The 19658-nt window shown below is 30.2% G+C and overlaps 1 protein-coding gene across 4 annotated transcripts in view; it reads left to right on the top strand.

The window, feature by feature from the left end:
- The window catches only part of LOC118188871 (SANT and BTB domain regulator of class switch recombination), a 59175-nt gene extending 43984 nt beyond the window's left edge, over positions 1-15191 (top strand). For 3 of the 4 annotated variants that reach the window (XM_035359387.2, XM_035359388.2, XM_035359386.2), the window contains 2 exons: positions 8593-8666; positions 12470-15191. In XM_035359387.2, coding sequence (XP_035215278.1) covers positions 8593-8666; positions 12470-12558 — 163 coding nt within the window. In that variant the 3' untranslated portion in view covers positions 12559-15191. Of the gene's footprint in view, positions 1-1767; positions 2040-8592; positions 8667-12469 lie in introns of those variants that run through there. The other variant, XM_035359390.2, reaches the window with a different exon arrangement.
- The last annotated feature ends 4467 nt before the right edge of the window (positions 15192-19658 follow it).

Here is a 19658-nt window from a genome sequence, read left to right as displayed (position 1 = left end):
AATTATATCTCTTAAAATTCTTAGGGAAAACTGCAGGAAATGTGAAATCTCATTGAAATCAGTTTTTTAGCTGTAATATTTTGCAGGATAGTTCAAGAGAATATTTGGTGTGTTAGATCTTGGATGTATTTAAAGTTTTAGAGTAATAAAATTTCTCTTGCAGATAGTAAATGTCACTAGCAATGTAAATAAAATTCTTAAAGCAACCAATAGTTTTAGTATCACATTCTATAAATGATTTACAGTAAAATTTTGTGAAAAAGTTACCTTGACAAGAAGCAAGCAGTTACCGATACACAACAGCTCATGCAATGCATAATTTAGGTAATCTACATATAGAGAAACAATTTAATAGTAATTTTTTTCCTCATTTCATTTAATACAATTTTGTAAGAAATTTATGTAAAATAAACGGCATATAGATACATGTCCAAAATGACAACAACATATACATGCAGTATGTACAATATCATATTTGACATATATAAAATACATTCAATAATTAGAAACATATCTGAAATGCCACTTTAAGGTAGCCATAAGATGGTTTCTTTTCTGATATACAGTTGCATAGTATAGTCATTTTCAAGAAATTTTTTGGACATTGAAATCCCTTCCTCTTGGAAAAAACTACTGCAGCTTTTTCCATTGATGAAAGGTTGAGATAGTAAACATTAAATACTTAGCAATGGAAAACTGAGAAAATTTTCTCTTGCTGAAGAAACATAAACTATACGCATGTATATGTGTAAAGCATAAATTATGTATGCATGTGCAGATAACTTGACTGACTGTTTCTCACTGAGGCTAAAACAGGCCTAATTTTTGTCTTTTGTCATTACCTTTATAAACAATGAATACCTAGTTTACTTTTATTGATTTTAAAATTTTGAGAGGTGTATTTACATATTTAGATACTTTGAAATTAAATTTTATCAAATAATTCACTCCCTTTAATGCCTAAGCATATATAAAGATTTATTTTCAAGAATTAATTCTAATTTGTATGGTAGCTGCTTAAGTTATTTATATCAAGGCAATTTTATTTTTAAATTAAGGCCTCACATTTATCAAATTTTCAGTCAAATGAAATCATTTAATGATAGCATTATGTTCCCAGTTTTATTAAAGATTTATTTAAGAAGATCCTCTTTTTTGGTTGGGAGGGCAAGGGGTTAAGTTTCCTCTCTGCAGCATTTATGATATGTTCATTAAATTTGTAAGTGAATAATATTATTTTTATTCTGCTATTTTAGTTTTAGAAATAAGCTGTACTCTTAAACATTCAACTAATTTTTTTGCTTATATTAAAACATCATTAAGTATCAAACAATAGAAAATGTAATAGATTATAATCAGCAGACTTTAAATCTGCCTTCATTTATTTACATATATTTACTTACTATATTTATTTGAGACACTATAAAATAATTTTAAAAGCAAAGTCGTGGTTAGTATGTGATTATGATTGCTTCATACTTTCCAGAAACATCATATGAATTTAACAAATAAATATTACTGAGATATTGTAAATTTCAATAATTCAATAACTGCAATTTGAAGGGGGGAACTCATGAAATTAACAAATGATTTCATCCGATCTGGTAATTTCTGACAAATGTGAGAATTTAAATTTAAAATAAAATTGTCGGACACAAATGGATATCATACCACATTAACTTTAGCTTTACCAACTAATGTCACAAAAGGATACTAATGTCAAAGAAGCCAAGCTGTCAGTTAAAATCTTCTGTTTTATTTTTTTAGATGCTGAAAGTAACATATAAATATGTTAGAATAATTCAAAAAAAGATACAGCTTGATTCAAGAAATTGCAGTATCTCCAACAAGTACAGCAAAGAGCAACTGCAAGGAAGAATAAATTTTTCTCACACTTACAAAAGAGCTTATGGGCCAGTTTTCTTGCTTTTTTTGTTTCATTTGCTACCTTTATTTTGTTTTTTGTAATCGTCTAAATAAGTTTAAAATCAGCTAGAAGTTTATTTGTAATCTCAAAATAAATATTATCTTGCTGTTTTTTCAGTCTCCTGAAGTATTAGTGTATGTATATATATAAATTTAATTATTAATTTTCTATTTATGATTTATGATTATCTCGTAGGAAAGGAAGTGTAAACCTATTCCAAATTGAAATTAGGAAATGTTAATACTTAAGAAGATAAAAGAAAAAAACCATTAAAAACTTGTATTAAACTTAAAAGAAGTTCAAAATTTGTAATTGTATGCCTCAAAAACATACATTCAAAAAAAAGAAAAAAGATAGAAAGTTAAAAAAAAAAAAAAATAGGTATAACAGTACATACTTAAAAAAGTAAGTAAATTACTGCTGATTTCCCAGAAGAGGGTTGACTTCTCAAAGGGAATTAACGCTGCCCCTTTTTTGGGAATGGTCATGTTTCTTCTCCTTCATATACACTGCTCGACATTGAAAATGCAACACCGAGAAGGAGTGGTCAGAAATTTATGCAAATTTTAGAGTAGACGCACGTTACTGAGTTAGGCAAATGATGTGAAATGCGCAGCTCTCTGACGCACGTGAAGTAAGATATAAGGGAAGGAACGGGCAGAATGGCCAATATTCGTGTTTTTATTTCTGCCAGACGAATTATCGAAGAAAGTTGGTTTATGTCCCGGAGGATACATGTAATATGAGAGAATGCCAGGCCGCCATCCATGAAGGCACTTCCAGCCATATAGATGATTTTATGAGGGGTATTGTGATCGGACTGAGAAGGGCGGGTTGGTTCTTACGTCAAATCGCAGCTGATACCCACATGGATGCAAGCACGGTGCATCGGCTATGGTGAACATGGTTGGAACAACGAAATGTGGGAAGAAGGAGGGGTGCAGGTGCAGCTAGAGTGACGTCAGCCCGTGTGGAGTGACGCATCCGCCGACAAGCTGTGGCAGTCTCGCAAGTCACTTGTACTGTGATTGTGCAGCATGTGCAAGATACCCTGGATGTTCCCTTGTCGAACAGAACCATTTCCCATCGATTGGTTAAGCATGGCCTGCACTCAGGGTGTTCATTAAGAAGACTGCCATTGACCCCACAGCATAGATGCCAACGTTTAGAATGGTGCCGGACTGGAGCGATGTGGATGACAGAATGGCAAAACGTCATGTTCTCAGATGAGTCACGATTCTGTTTATCCAGTGACAGTCGCCGCATACATGTGTGGCATCGATGTGGAGACAGATCTAATCCGGATTAATCCAGATTAATTGTGGAACACCCCATGGCGCAGCAACGTGGCATAATCATTTGGGGCGCTATTGCCTACGATTCCAGGTCACCTCTAGTTCGTATTCAGGGCACTCTGACAGCCCAATGATATTTGACTAATGTACTGTATCCGGTGGCAATCCCCTACCTTCAGGGGTTGCATTATGCAATTTATCAGCAGGATAACGTCCGACCACACAGTGCTGGCATTTGCCAACATGCTCTGCAAGGTATGCAGATGCTTCCCGGGCCACCATACTCTCCTGACTTGTCACCAATCGAACATGTGTGGGATATGATTGGACGCCATTTGCAGACTCTGCCCTTACCTCATTCAGAAGACAAACTGTGGCAAATGGTTGAAAGGGAATGGAGAGCCATCCCTCAGAACACCATCCATGCTCTTATTGACTCTATGCCTAGACGTGTTTCTTCATGCATCGCTGTACGAGATAGTCCTACATCCTACTGAGTAGACGCCGTTCTCGATTCTATCATTTTGAAATAAAGATCACTTATTGCTGCTTTCTGTCTCTGTCTTTTTTTCCAAATTTCATCACTTTCTGATCACTCCTTCTTGGTGTTGCATTTTCAATGTCGAGCAGTGTATTTGAATGGATTCTCTTAATCATAGAAAACAAATGTATAAAATTTTGATTTAAATTAATAATTTTCAAACATGGAGGTAGTTTCCTGGCATGATCAAAAAAGAAGATATTTTCAAAAAGATTGTTATAAAAACCAATGGGAAATTCAGTATCAATAAAAAATTTGCCATGCATATGAAACCTAAACTTCATGGCTGCAATTGGGAAGCTTTTAATCAGAAAGGATGTTTGTTGGAACCAATGTTTGAGGGAATGGCGAGAAATGAATTCGAAGGAGCCCCTTTTATTGGGTCACTGTATATATTTAGATCAAGTGGGATATGCATATTTGGAGTGTGTTAACACATAATTATGAATGTTAATACTTAGAGACATGAAGTATTTAAAAAGTATATTTTTCATAAAATTTTTGTAGGCATCCATACATCTTTCAAAATTTATTTCAATCCAGATACTATTTTTTGATTTTGTTCTGAAATCAAAGCTGAAAATTTACATTTATCTCTTGTTTAAAATATTGCTTTCTCTCTAGTTAGAGCCATAGTTCTGATTATTTTACTGCTATTCAATAAAAATGTTAAAATATTCAAAATTCAAATATTTTAATATGTGCAGCACAGCACATCTTTTGTGTTTAATCAATGAAACTTTAATTGTTTATATGTCCTAAACTGTCAAATTTATTGATTTTCAAATTTCTTACTTTAATATTTACCTATCTGAATGACGAAAATATAATAAAAGAACTAAAATGTGAAGTTCTTTAAGGCAGTATTGCTAATGTAAGGATGGTGCATGTAAAACTAGCCCGTTTCCTACTGCCAGCCTCTACTATTGCGATTCATTGTTGAAGAGAATGCATTCATTGAGCTTCTTTACATGATTTTTGTATGTATGTCTCAATGGCTTTTATACTGACAGTGGGATAATCTACGATATTCACAATAATAAAGTAGCTGAGATGAGCTAGCATCTGTTTCTATATACACATGCAGGCTGATTTTTTATAACCCACCTTGTAGTTGCGAAGAAGGTAGACATTCCACAAAATCAGAAAGTTTCTGAAAATTAGAAAAGGAATCAGATTGATAAATGATAATACAATTTTTTATCCAGAAATTATATGTGTTATTTTTGTATTCTGCTTTCTGAATTCTTGTGCGGGGAACAGTTTTATGTGAAAATTTGTACTCTGTGCTGGTTATAAAAAAGGGTATTTGTTTGACAGTAGAATTTGAAATTAAAAGCTTGTCTTCTTCTTTTTTTTTTTTTTTTTTTTTTTTTTTTTTTGTGTGTGTGTGTGTGTAATTTAAAAGAAAGTCCAATCAAGTCTGTAACTTGATAAATTATTCATTCCAAAATATAAAATAACACAGAATCATTTATGAGCAATGGGAAAGAAAGAAATCTGTGGTGAAGAATAGTACTGAAAACAAGCTTTATTATTCAGAAGCATTTTGAACCTAAGTAAGTAACTGCAAAGTAAAAAATGTATTTGATATTACTATTAACTCTTTCTCAGCAAGAAATATTAGTTACTTGTAAGAAAACAAAGCATATTGTAATAACAATTTATACTTCATAAACCTTCAGATTTTTTAGACATATTTGTAAAAACAGCTAAGTTGAACAGATTTCTTATAATTGTAAATTAAAGGGATGTACATCATATAAATTATAAACGTTAATTTATTTTTGTAATATTTCTGTAAATTCATATTCTAACATTTATAAAGTTCAAATGTTTGTATTATTGTCATATAAGAACAGCTTAATTTCTTAAGTGGTATATTATTATTTTTATATTATTTATGAAATAGCAACAGTAGTTTTAATTCTTATTTATAATTTATGAAAATTAAATTTTTTGAATATATATGTAATCTATTTCATTATAAAATGGGCCCATGAACAGCATTAAAAAAGTTCTGTCAGGGCATGGATACCTTAATCATACATAGTACTTGCATAGTTTAAATAACTATCGGGTTTTTATCTTAGTATATATATTTTTATTTTTATTTGGTATTATAAATTAGATTTTCACTTGTGATTTGAATAATTCAAATAGTGATTGACTATATTTAGGTCCTTACTCATATGTTAGCAGTTAGTTGTAATTCTGTTTCAGAAATTTTCATAAATTTAGAAATACATGTATATATAATTTTTATTTTCCCTAAATAGATTTGAATATGACTTACTATAGAAAATTCTGATGATGTAAAAGCATTTCTATAATATCTGGTGTCATTTAAAAAAGGAAATATTTGAACTTTTCTATCCTTTATAATTTTTTATACAGCCTGAAATTATTCTGTCGAGTCTAAAGTATTTGAAAATACAGCATTTGCTTAGTAATCTTAGAATTAGCACCCCCAAAAAAACCTTTGCCCAAATGTACTCCCTTTCTTTTCAGAAATTTTTCTTGAGATATCGTAGTACCAAGGTGACAGGAAACCTTACATTGATTTATTCCTTCTGACCAATTCCCTGACTAACCATAATTAGATGACACCTAGCTACTGTTCAAGTATCTTTCAAGGCTATATAGCTCATTTGGAAATCATATCAGAGGGAATTAATTATCTGCAAGAGTTCCTAAACCTGAGATTACTGTTTACAGTGGGTATTAATGCCATGGCGAAGTTGAATGCATGAAACAAAAAATTTGTAAAAAATCCATGAGAACTTAAGCCAATTTTAATTATATTTTTACCAAATTAATTTTAAAATATACATTAAATTTCATATCCCAAAAAACATAGCGCCTGGAATGACTATCCATCTTTCCTGCATCTTGATATTATGCAGCTACATGAGTGAAAACAAGTCATTGTGTGACTAAACTGATTCTTATGAATATGAAGTAACAGTAAAATTTTCATGTAGCATATTTTTATGTGGCAGAAGTGAGCAAAAAAAGACAAATTAGACAATTTTTTAACATATAGTGCTACTATTAAATCTGATTCGATAATATTTTTTATCTAACATGGGAGGCAGTATGGAATACAATAAACTGATATTACTCTTAAGAAGCTAACCATTTAATCCAAATGCTATATTTAAAAGTGTGTATGATTTATTAGATATATAAACTTCATGTAATGTACTAATAAAAAATGAAAGTGTTAAACTACATTATAAAGGCAAACACAATTAATAGTATGCAATATATGTGTTGATGTTAAACTAAAACCTGTGTATAAAATAGAAAGTATTCTGGAAATAAGAAATATTTTTAACATTTACAATTATTTTTTCCTTTTATGCCAAGTGTCACTATCTCTAACTAAACACCAGAAGTAGTCACCTGTCATATTAGGGACCCATCTATTTTAATATCTCTGTTAATTTTTTGAATATCATGTTGGAATCTTTCTCCTTGTTATTTAGTCACAACTCTTTAAGTTTTCAGAGAAAATGTCCAAGTAGCTATAGCAATGTAGAAAGTGAACTTCCAGAGATGTTTTGTTTCCTAGCTTATTGTATATGTCAAGGAGTTCTTAAAATCAATTGTTGGTAATTTTCTGCTTTATTTTTTCCTGGAAATCAGTACATTGTTTCACCAAAGACTTCCATACTGCTAAAGCGATCACCATTAATCTGAAATGAAAATTTCAATGATTGTATCCATTTCATATAGGGAAAAAATTAATATCTATAAAAATTACTACTTCTTGACTTCTTTTTTCTCAAATAAATACGTGTTTAGCAGCTAAGCATGTGAAATCTCATCTAAGATTTTATTTAAAACATGAAAGAAAATATGCCATAATGTTATCTCCTTAGAAATACAAATTCTGGAAATTTAATTTCTAGAATGGCTGCCTAATGTTAAATAATCTGACCGTAAGAAGAACATATAAACTGACACTTACATGAACTTCAAGCTGACAATGTTCAAATGTTAATTATTGAGAGGCTAATAGATGTTTGCATGTAGAGATTTGCATAAAAGTGGACAATTAAAATTTATAATAGCATAATAATATCTAATTTTGTATGAAAATTGGAAAAATTGCTTCTGAATCTTTTTAAGGAACATGTGGTGAATATGCCTGGAAAACATCAAGTGCGTTGGAATAAAGTTAAGATTCAAAGATTAGCAAGAAAATTATCTGATGGCTGGCTCTTGGGACCATCTAGATAAATGCAATGGCAGATATTAAAATTAATAGAGTGCAAAACATTATATTGTTGTGACAAATATTAAGTATGAGATTAATGGCTAAAGAATTTGAGTTAAATCAAGAAAGATTTAGACAAAATTCTTTATCAAATTGCTAGACATGAAAAAAGATTCCTGTGCAGTTTGTGCCTCATATAGGCAGTTACTGTGTATATTTTCTAAGAGATCTGTTGCCCCTTCATGAGGTAGGTACTCAAGTGACTGCAGAAAATAAGTTCCATGCCAGCTTCCAGAAAAGGGAAACTAGTAAAAGGAACCTTCTTAGAATTAAACTATCATATCTTTTGTTTATTATTTATAACTATGTCATATTTAAATACATAAATAAAATAGATGACTTTAGTGCATAATAAAAGACGCATGCTTATTTGTAAAAATTTCAACTTTTATGTAAATTAAGTACTACCTATCAATACTTTATTTTTAATAACTGCTAATTTCGCATAATGTTGCAGTAAAGTTAAAAAAGGGGAGGGATTTATTGTAAAATTGTTATTTTAATTTATGTATCTAATGTAATAATTGTTTCCTCTTTATCTCAGAGCTCCAGATCTGAAGCAAGTATGGAAACCAGGAGGCTCATTATGGCATAATCAAGATGCTGTCAGAGAGCATGGTATTTTTATATAAATTATAATTCCTGTAGTTGAACTGTACATTTCTTTGTATTCTTTTTTATTACATTTGAAATAAAGGTAGAAATTTGGTTCGAAATATCACACCCATTGCATTTCATAACTCTGTATTTACTGCATATTGTTTTTAATTACTTTATAAAGTCTTGCTCTCTTTGGTGACATAAACTGTGAGAACTCTACATAAGACATAAGCGATTTATCACAATGTGTTGGAAATTACAACAGAGTTCATGAAGGGTGTAAAAGACCCTTTTATTTACTTTATTACTTACTTACTTTTTTATTCACTTGAGTACCTTAAGTAAAGGTTAATGGAAGGTACTGCTCTTGCTTACAGAAACAGCCAATATGTATAATCCAAAAAGTAATGAATTGTTGAATACATTTTAGTTAAAGGTTACTCAGACAGAAAATGCACAAGTTGGCTCTGACTTAATATCGGTGTGATAAGCCTAGTAGTGAGAATAACACAGTGCTGCAGATAAACTGCTCTTAAGAGAATCAAGTAGCAAATACGGCCTTCAGCAGGCAGAACACACTCTGTTTTTACCATCTAAAAACCTTCATTTAAATACTGTCTCTTTTCTACCTCATTTGAGTATGCTAGCAATTAGCATTCTGGTAGAAAAATGGAAAGTGAGAAAGTCAAAAAGCTGATTAACATAAAATGACTGTTTAATAAAAGTAAATGAATGGGCTACAGATTAAATTATTAAAAATGATATTTTTATTGAAGACTATATTTTATTCTGATAGAATGGTAATCATATGTATCAAATACAGAAATTAACTTTTGAGGTTTGTAAAGTATTTCATTTATGTTCATATTTTCTCAAACTTAATTTTTTTTTTCTCCTTTTAAGATGCTCTGTTGGAAACCATATTTATCAAAAGCTTCGAAATTGCAGGGTTATCTCATTTGCAAGACTTTCTTAGGTTTAAGGCAAATTTGGTAATTTTTTTAGCAGAGCCGACAATTTATAATATTTTTTCACTTTTCAGAGAATACTTTTCTAACTTTATTTTATTTTTGAATATGCCAGATAAGCATTCTGAAAAATCAAATCTCAAAATTTGATTTTTTTTTATTATTATTATTAGCTAGATCAACTGTATGCCTGGAGAGATGCAAACATCATACATAAATCACTTTTGCAAATGGCAGCTTATGTTTTACTTTTTCAATAAAATACTCTTTTATTATTATGAGATGCATCTGAATATGAAGAATTCTTTTCAAAATGACTATTCATAGTTTCAAATCATTATGTCATCTTAAGAAAGGAAACTTTCAGTGATTACAGCTGTTGGCGATGGCAGTAGATTTAACTTCTTCAAAACTTTTGGAATCCATTAAAGAAAAATGTTTAACTGCAGCTTATTAATTTATTCATACCTTTACAATAATAAAATTAATTAATTACAAAATAAATGGCAAATAATGTAGCAAAGAATAAAAGTTAATGAAAAAAATTATCTTTTCATTATATTTTAAGTGAACAAAATTTTAAAATAAGGGAAGTAGTGGAGTAAATCAAAGCAAAACACATTGCAGAAGCTTTACATTAGAAATGCTTTAATAGTTTCAAAAGCATTGAATATTTATTGAAAAATCCATAATGAAGTCTGCCTACTCTAATTTCTCATTTGCTTTCTTTTCAGAAACAGTTTGAACTTTTTAAAATATTTATTAAATGTTATGACTATCAACTATCTATAATATTTTTCTGCTATCTTTGCTTGACACAGATTTCTAGCAGCACTCGGTAATTAACTATATTTCTAAAATTAATTCTGTTGCTTTTTGTTTTGCAGGGTCACAATCAAAAGCTATTAAAAATGTCATAGTATATTGACATTTATAAAATTTGAAATAAAAAAATGATATATATACATACCCTGAATTATTACTTTAAAAAAAAACATAACAGATAGAAATAACATCAGAATCAGAAATAAACTGCTTTGTGTCTCTTGTGTGTTGCCTCTTAATCCATTACCAGATTCAGAAACAGAAAATGCAAAAATGAACATAAGCAGATTAGGAATATGATAATTTATCAATACTATATTAAACTGTCAAATGAAGCGTCTTGCTGTGGGGGGAAAAAGAAAAAAGTCAATGATTCGAAAGTGATTTCCACAAAACATTTTTATAAAAATTGTTTCACTGTTACAGTAAGAATTGTAAATGTTAAGTCATGATGGATTTAGGATAGAAAATATCATAGAGAAATTAAACATTTTAGTGATCATCGTTATACCTATATGATGATTTTATCTGGGTCAAGGGCCAGCTGCATAGAGAACATTAATATATTTTTAATGGCACTGTTTATTCCATATTTGTCTAGAATATATTTATCCCTTTTTCTTCTTTTCAAGTTCTTCATTGTTCTCATCACTTAACTTTAGAGTGTGTTCTCATCAGTTGGTGGCAAAGGTTTAAAACCAATTATTGTGCTACAAGGTTTGCTTTTCCTTACCAAGGTCAACCAGCATGGTGACATTAACATTCTTATAAACCACCATTTCACACTGGTGTGGTATGAATGCATTGTATATGTGGTTCTCTAATCGATGAATGAGGTGATTTTAATAAACATCTGTGATGTGGTGGCATCAGAAACAGATTTATCCTTCAAATCCATAGCCCTGTCTGTCTAGAGACCCTGGTTAAAATATGGAAAAGTAGTAGCTTGTCATATATTTTATTTCAGATTAATAGTCTAACTGAATGGGTTTTTCATGATCTTCCTCATATGTAATATAAGTATAGAATTTACTTTCTCATACCTTTTCATATATGCAGATAACTGCAGTTGTGCTTTAATCAAAAATTGCAGTCCAAGTATTATAATCTGAATTTTCTTTAACCAGTACTATATTGTTGCTATCTTCCTCAGCGTCTTGCTTGGAAGGGTAGCCAGATTGAATTTTTTAAGCCAAATTATAAATTTGCTATTTCTTACTATGTGATTGGCATTAGAAAATTTATGTGTCTTTCCTGCCCTCCCCCATTCTAAAATAATTTGCATGAGACTTTATGTGTAGTATTTTTATAAATAATCTCTCAGAATATTGGATGGCATATTGCACCTCTCAGAATTTGAATGGGAATATTTTTATAGCAAAATGAAATCATCCAAAATTTTAACATTTGAGCATCTAGAATATTCTTGTGCTCATAGCAGTTTATAAAAGCAGAATTCCGAATCCAATTTATGTGTAGTTTCTTATGTTTCTGAATAGAGTTTTTAATCATGCAAACTGACTGTGAAATTGTTTATATAACTTTGTGAATAATATGGTTTCTTTATGTATTCTTGATAAATTGTATTTTACCATATCACTTAAGCTTAAGAACTTATATATATTGTCAGAAACAATACAAATTTTTATATATGACAAGATTAATTTTGCTGCAGATTCCACCTGTTTCATTCTATTATCCAAATCTGGTTAATGTATGCTGACAGCATCAAATATATATTTAAATTTATGCATCTTCCTTCAACTTTTTATTACTTGGCCTTAAAGGAAAGTTTTAATCCTATAACTTGGAACTATTTTAAATGAGTTTTCTCTCTTCCATAAAATCTTGTTTTAAAATGTACTTCAATTTTGTAACTTCTTAAAAAGAAAATAAATAGAAAGTAAATGTTCTTATTAAAAATAGGACATGATTTAACATGGAAAAGTTTGAATTTATTTTTCTTTTTTCATATTTTTTAATTATTAATTTATGTTATGCATATTGCTTTACATTATGTCTTTACAGATGCTCGGCAAATGGAATTATTGATGATTGAACTACAGAAAATTCAATGCAATTTCAGAACGCGACATAGTTCTCCTGGAAAGCCATAAAGTACTGATACATGTGGCTATGGTTAAAAAAATCTCTCTCAATGAAATGAATGCAAAGAACATGTTATATTCTAATTTAAATATGTCTATATATGATTCTGAATCTTCATGTTTATTGAATTGCAAATCTATTACACTTAATCTTTGTATGGAAAAACTTGCTTTAAGTGATGCCCAATTTGTGCATTTTGTAGTATAGTAAAGTTATTATTATGTTGTCAAAAACATATTAATATTATGGCAGAAAAATATGTTTTCAAAATTTTAAATAACTAAAACCTGCATGTTAACCACTTCACCAATTAGCCCAAAAGGGACTCAATGATTTAAAAATTGTTGTCAGACATTAACAACCTTACACATTTGTTGGGGTCACCCCCAACAGATACCCTTTACTTTGTGTTTTCCAACCCCCAAAATTCAGCAAAAATGAAAACAGGTGATTGATGGCTTGATTGATCATGATTTCCCCACTCGTACAAAGGTAAGTTTGTTTAAAAAGAAAGAAATAGAAATGCACTTCTGGCCTCCATTTCAGCTGGTATTGCAATGAAACTACTTCTAATTTAAAAACATTTGTTAAAGGGATGGTCTTTGTTAATTTTCAGGTAAGAGACTAGTGAAAACAAATGAAATTTTTCTCCCATATAGGGAGACAAGTATGTAGTTTTCTAAATAGGGTTTTGATAGTTGGTGAAGGGGAAAAGATTTATTTCTAAGGCTGGTTTCAAATGCAAAAAAATTTATCTTTGGAGGAGGAAAGTAAAGCAAATATTTGAATTTTGTATGATGGTGAAGTGAAATATTTTGTCGTGCTTTAAACCTTGTCTTTAATTGTGTTATTTTTCAGTTGTTAACTATGAGCTTTTAAACTTAGTTCTAATCATTTGTCTTTCAATATATTTTATTTATAATTGAATAATTGTTTTTTATTCTACTTCTGTCCTTTTTTTATAAAATGTGCGTGTTGTTTTTGTTATGTATTTTCTGAAAAATTGTGTTTTTATTTATGAACTCCTTTAAACTACTTAAAAAGAAAACTACTTAAAATATTTATTTTTAAGGAAGAGGGATTTTGTTTTATATTAATATTGTTTTAACTTCATATGAGAAATATGTGATATGTTATTAAATTTAGCATTATAGTATTTATGTCATTAATCGTGTTTATTTTATGACATCCCCAAAATGGTTATGTATTTCTGTGAGATGTGAAAGATATTTATTTATAATGCATTACTTTATTTTGGCTATTGTGATAATTATTGTAGTACAAATTTAAACTGACATATAAAAATTATTCATAAGAGTACAGTTATAAAGCAGTATATTGTTGCTTATTTTCAAGACTTTTTAAGAGCTCTATTAACTTTTTAAAATATATCAGGTATTAAGATAATCAGGCATATTATCTGAATACCTGACTTTGTACATTTCTGAATTATATGATTTTTAATTATAAATTTAAAAAAAAACTGTGGGAAAATTTCTTTTAATTTCTATGTCAGAAAATTGAAATGTCTTTTGTAATTGAAATTATTTCATTTCTCAGCAATCTTCATCTAAAATTAAAATAAATAGACATCATTAAAGTTGTTCAAAATATGCAGAGCAATGTGTTAAAGGAAACAAGAACTAAATAAATTATAGATGTGCAAAGTCAATTTTTTCTAATTTTTAGATTTTGATTTTTGCTAATTTTTTATGTGCTGCAGAAAGGAAAATTTTCTTTTTAAAATGCATCTAATTCTTTTACATTAAAACTCATATCAATTTTTATGTCACATAACCTTTTTCTTTTATTATATTTTACTTTGTATGTTAACTAACTTGTGGTTTGGCTTACTTTGTTTTTAATGTGGAAAAAAAAAAACTGTATTAAAATACTCTTTTTCTTTTAATCAAAATTCCATCGCTTGATTCATGCTTTTTTTTTTTTTTTTTTTTTTTTCCATTTAATCCAGAACTTCTAAATTAAAGACTTTGATTAAAATATTATAAGCTAGGTAATTAATTACTCTTTGTTGATGAATCATATAACCAGTTTATACTAATTTAGCAATTTGTCATGAAATGTCAGTTATCTGTACAACAGGAAGTATTTTATATGTAAGTATGATATAATGGTGATTAGTTACAAAACATGAAAAATGCTTAGATTTTTCATTTCAATCCTTATTAAAAAAATAAGAAATATTAATGTGGGCAATATTTTCTCACATAAATCAATTTATTAGTTAAAATGCCCATTTCATTCTTATCAGTGCTAAGAGTTCTTAAAATTGTTTCAAAATATTTCAATATTAAAACTATTATTTTTCAATATTTCTATACTAAAAGGTGTTACAAACACATATGTTAATACTATAGTGGCTTTTGCTTTAAAAGTTGAATGAAGTTTTCTTTTAAACCACCACTGTGAATTTTTATTACTATATTTTATGAAGTTATTTATTTTTTTAGATTTAATTTATTTTATGTTATTTCTACAATAATTTATTTATACTGCATATTGCATTTCAATCATTTATAACAATCCATTAATTGTAACTACAAGTGCAATTCATTTATTTTATTTACATTTGTTATTTTTTTATACACAAATATTATGAAATAAAGTTTTTATTTCGTTACATGTGTGTGCCTGAAATTTAAAAAATTATTGTTTGAAACTCATGGCAGTTGTCAAAGTTGATGGGGACTTGAAAATATTCTATAAGAATGGGAAAAATTTTCAAAAAAAAAGATAGAAAATAACTGAAAATATTTACTGTTAATTCATCATGTATATATAAAATTGATGAAACACAAATCATGATTGTCATTAAATCTCAAAGTGAACAAAAATTGTAATTTACCATATTTACCCTCAGATTTCTCCTCGCATAAGTCCCCCTAGCATTTTCGGCATAATTTAATTTCTGATTTATAGTAAAAATATGTAAAACATTGATAAATATGACAGTCTGTAAATGAAATGAAGGTTATTGAAAATAATAACTGTAACTGACTGCTTTGAAGACAGAATACAGTAATATTCATATAATGTCTATACCTATGTACATTTAAATTGGCTATATTTTTCAGCTTTTTTACCACGAAAATGGTATGCACTACTTATTTCTTCCCCTGGATTTTCCCAAAGTAAAATTAGTAATAGGAGAAGGAAAATTGTTCATGTAAATAGAATATATGGTAAAAATATTTGTAATATGTCAAAAATTTATAATGGCCTTAATTCAAAGAGTATATATATGAAGACTTTGACCTCGGTTTGATCCCGATTGAACGGGCTAGTTGCATGGTTGGTTTTCTTGTTTTTTCCCATGTGCAACTTGAATATAACCCAGTTTTCCTTAAAAAGTCATCCACGATGGCATCTCTTCTCATAACCAGATAGCTCTTGAGCACTTCGTCATATCCAAATAACCTAACCTCAAAGAGTAAATAAGCCTTTAAGAGGTCCCTGGTGTATGTTTATGGAGTCATGAAATTCTTAAATGGTGGTCTGTTTTAAAATTGCAAGAGAAATATTCCAATGTTAAGCAAAAAAGCAATTCAAAAGTTTTTTGTTTGTTTGTTTTGTGTAAGAGAGAGAGACTCTTCCAAATATGGAAATCGGAGATTAATCTAATTGTAAAGAACTCGAGGCATTAACTGAAGTTGTGTGCCAAAAAAATTAAGAGAAAACATTGAAGAATGGTTCATTGGCGATTCGACTGAGCACAGCTTTCAGTGCTTGAATGATTCCTGTATCGTTTCAAATGTTACAAAAACAGAAGAAGCAGAGAGTGATACTGAAAATACAAGTGAAGAATATACTGGCAATTGTATTAATCCCGCGAGTGCAATAATTTTTGTTGAAACTGTGTTGGACTTTGTCGATTAAAGAGTATCCGAATACATGATAAAATAGCATTTAAAAAAATACGCAGTGAAATTCGACAAATAGTCTCAAAAAAAATTAAAATTATTGCTTTGTATAAGAAATAAGCAGTGTGCATGAAAATTGATAGTTCGGATTATCCCCGTGACTTACTTATCCAGCATTAGCCCGGGTAATCGATAGTAACACTGTATACATTTTACACTGATCACTCCAACATCGAAGGTTTTATTTAAATGCAGTGCCATTGCACCATGTAATATAATATATAACAATTTTTTTTTTAATTGTCATAGATTCTAACTATATTTTTTGGCATCGTAGAATTGTATCGCTCATTATGCTGGTGCTGGAGACATTTTTCAGTTAGATGCAATCATGGCACATATCTCTATTTTAAACTATTGGTTAAAAGTTTTGGTTTGCAAATTTATCATTACTATTGAATAAAAGACTTTAATTGTATTGTTGTTATGCAAGTGCATGCGTTATTAACATTGTATGCAAGAATCATGTGATGGGGATTAATTTTGAAATGACGCACTTCAGAAGGAATTATTATGAATACTTTATTATTTTCCTAACAGAAACGGAAATAACCGAATTAAAGAAGAGCTTCATACACGCATAAATATGTGGATTCAAATAATCCAAAAGTAACGTAACAATTCAATAATTCGAAGCCCACCAGCGGCCGAGCGGTAAAGTTGCTGAACACTGGTAGTTCGGTCCGAGGTTCGAATCACGCGAACGGGCTGGCTGCATGGGTGTTTTCGTAGTTTTCCCCATGTGTAACGTGTATACGAGCCAGTTTCTCTTAGAAAGTCCTCCACGAAGGCATCCCTCCCTTTAGGCAGATAGCCCTTGAGTCTTTACCATAATCACACACTCAATAATTCGAAAAGTTAGATAGTAGTAGCATGGTGTGATATTTACAGAAAGAACTTTTTTTTTTAATTAACGATAATGTTTTCCCCCGTATTAGTTACGTTTTCACGACAAATGGTGCTGTAGCATTCCCATAAAAGATGCATTTTGTATAGGATTAAGTGATCAGTCAGGATAATCCTCAAGATATATATTTACAAATCCAATATTTACAGAAACTGAAACAACCGATTTGGAGAGAAGTCATGAATTTCAAATTACGCTTTTGAATAGACAGGAAACGTACGGACCGATTGTTAAACGTCTTGTGGACTTACGAGGCGTGCTTTTCGCTTGTTGAAAGTGTAATTCGCGCAACTGGCCGCATCTAGGAGAGATATGACATGAAGGAAGTCAGGCGAACACCTACGTAATACCGTAGGTTTTGCTGAACCTAGCTAATGCGTAGAGCAGACATGGCCAAACTACGGCTCTTCGACACCTTAACTGTGGCTCGCGAGCTGCTTGCATCTTTTGCTATCTAAAATGCGACTTGTTTCGAAAAATATAGTTTAACTTTTTAATACAAATAGAATTTGAAATAGAAATCATCCAGTGCCACGTTTCTTTATTAATCGCTAATTTAATTTCCGATATGTATGTAAAAATTTGATAGATTTCAAACTGTTTACTGCTGGATTATCATCAGAAGAACAAATAGGTAAAATTACAAATAATTCCATTTCTGGTAATTACTCTTCTAGTTATGTTACTTTTTGAACTGGTAATGGTCATCGGAATATACTAATATGAAGTTAATCTAAAACGCAATGCTAACATTTTTAATTAATTATTCTCCCTAATATTTTTTCTCTCGAGTTAATTTTACTGCAAGCAGTATCTGTTTATATTCCTGTGTGATTCCACTGTTCACAACAGTTGTGGTCCACCTGGAAGATTTGCTATTCTGTATAGGGTACTTAAATTCAGTCCTTGAATGGCGTGAGTAACTGCAAAAACCTGTTTCGCCTTGCAATCCATATAGAGAGTTTTTCATCTGTGGAAGAATTTTATGAGGATTTTATTTTTGGTGGAGTAAACCTTCAGCCTCTTTACTTGGTTAGGAGACTTGTCTCAATTTTCTGCGGAACTCCTTCAAAATTAATTTCCTATCCCTCAGCAAACCAGGCATTTTTATACAATTGCTTCACAGAGTTCGCAAGCATTCGTAATAACATGCTTCCTGAGCACTTTCCTTACATAGAACTTCATCTTTCGTAATAATTCCTTGGTAATCCTAGGCAGAGATCGTAATTTATTTCACCAGTGGCTATGTATGCTGAAATATTTGAAGTCGTTGGAAGAATCACTGACAACGATTTAAATTTTAATCAAATTGTTTAATTCCCATTTTATTAAATATTGTCATTCCAGAGAGATCTTTTACCTTAACCATCAATATCTATGCATCAAGCAATGAGGGATCAACAAGAACACAAATGTCTCTCTTCTCCAAAGTTTCTGTCAAAATCGGCGTATTGATATTGGTGAAATCTGTTTAGCTTGTGATATATTCTCGTATTTTTCGATTTCTTGTTTGATGACCTTCTTTTTTTCTACCTCGCACTAGGTTAGAGGCATTTTGCTGCACTAGGTTAATCTGTTGATATTTTATCTCTTCCTAATTTTCGATCAACATGTACGTCTGACATGTCCTTAATGAAAACTTAGTAGCCAAACGAAAAGTTTTTCAGTGATCCACTGGTTTATCACTACAAATGTCCAGCAATAATGTGAAATTTTGCTCCTGTAAACGTTTAAAGTCTGATCTTTTATTTTTTGAAGTATCCTTTGCCTGCAGACTACATTTCAAACTCCATTTAAGATTTATTTTCTGTATGCAAGTTAGGTAACCAAATGGTTAGTTCACCTATTTGGCAAGCTCTTAGGAACAGCTTAGGAAGCTCTATTTTGCAGATGTCTGCCGTATTACAAAAAGCCTCCACATAGAACATCGAGCATGTCTCTAGAAATATGAAGAGTTACGCGTTCATGTTATATCTGCATTTGCGAAATAAATTCATTATAGTAGTGACCGATATGTTTTGTTTATGTAACATTAGTTTTGATTTGCCATGTATATGAAAAACAGCTAGATTGAAGAGTTCGGCTGGTACAGATGGAATATGCGCTTGAAAGCGTTTGTATAGCCCTACGTGAACTATCTGATTTATTAGCAATATGTTATGTATGTCCAAATCTATCGTAACGATCCAAGAAGTGGTTTTGAGAATTTCCAATTATGAGCATGAACTTCATTATCTATGTCCAAAATTATTAGGACAAT

The sequence above is a fragment of the Stegodyphus dumicola genome, chromosome 12 (assembly GCF_044657685.1).
Source record: "Stegodyphus dumicola isolate Sdum_Otavi_A_Nest chromosome 12, ASM4465768v1".
Taxonomy (NCBI): domain Eukaryota; kingdom Metazoa; phylum Arthropoda; class Arachnida; order Araneae; family Eresidae; genus Stegodyphus; species Stegodyphus dumicola.
This window is presented reverse-complemented; position numbering and strand designations above follow the sequence as displayed.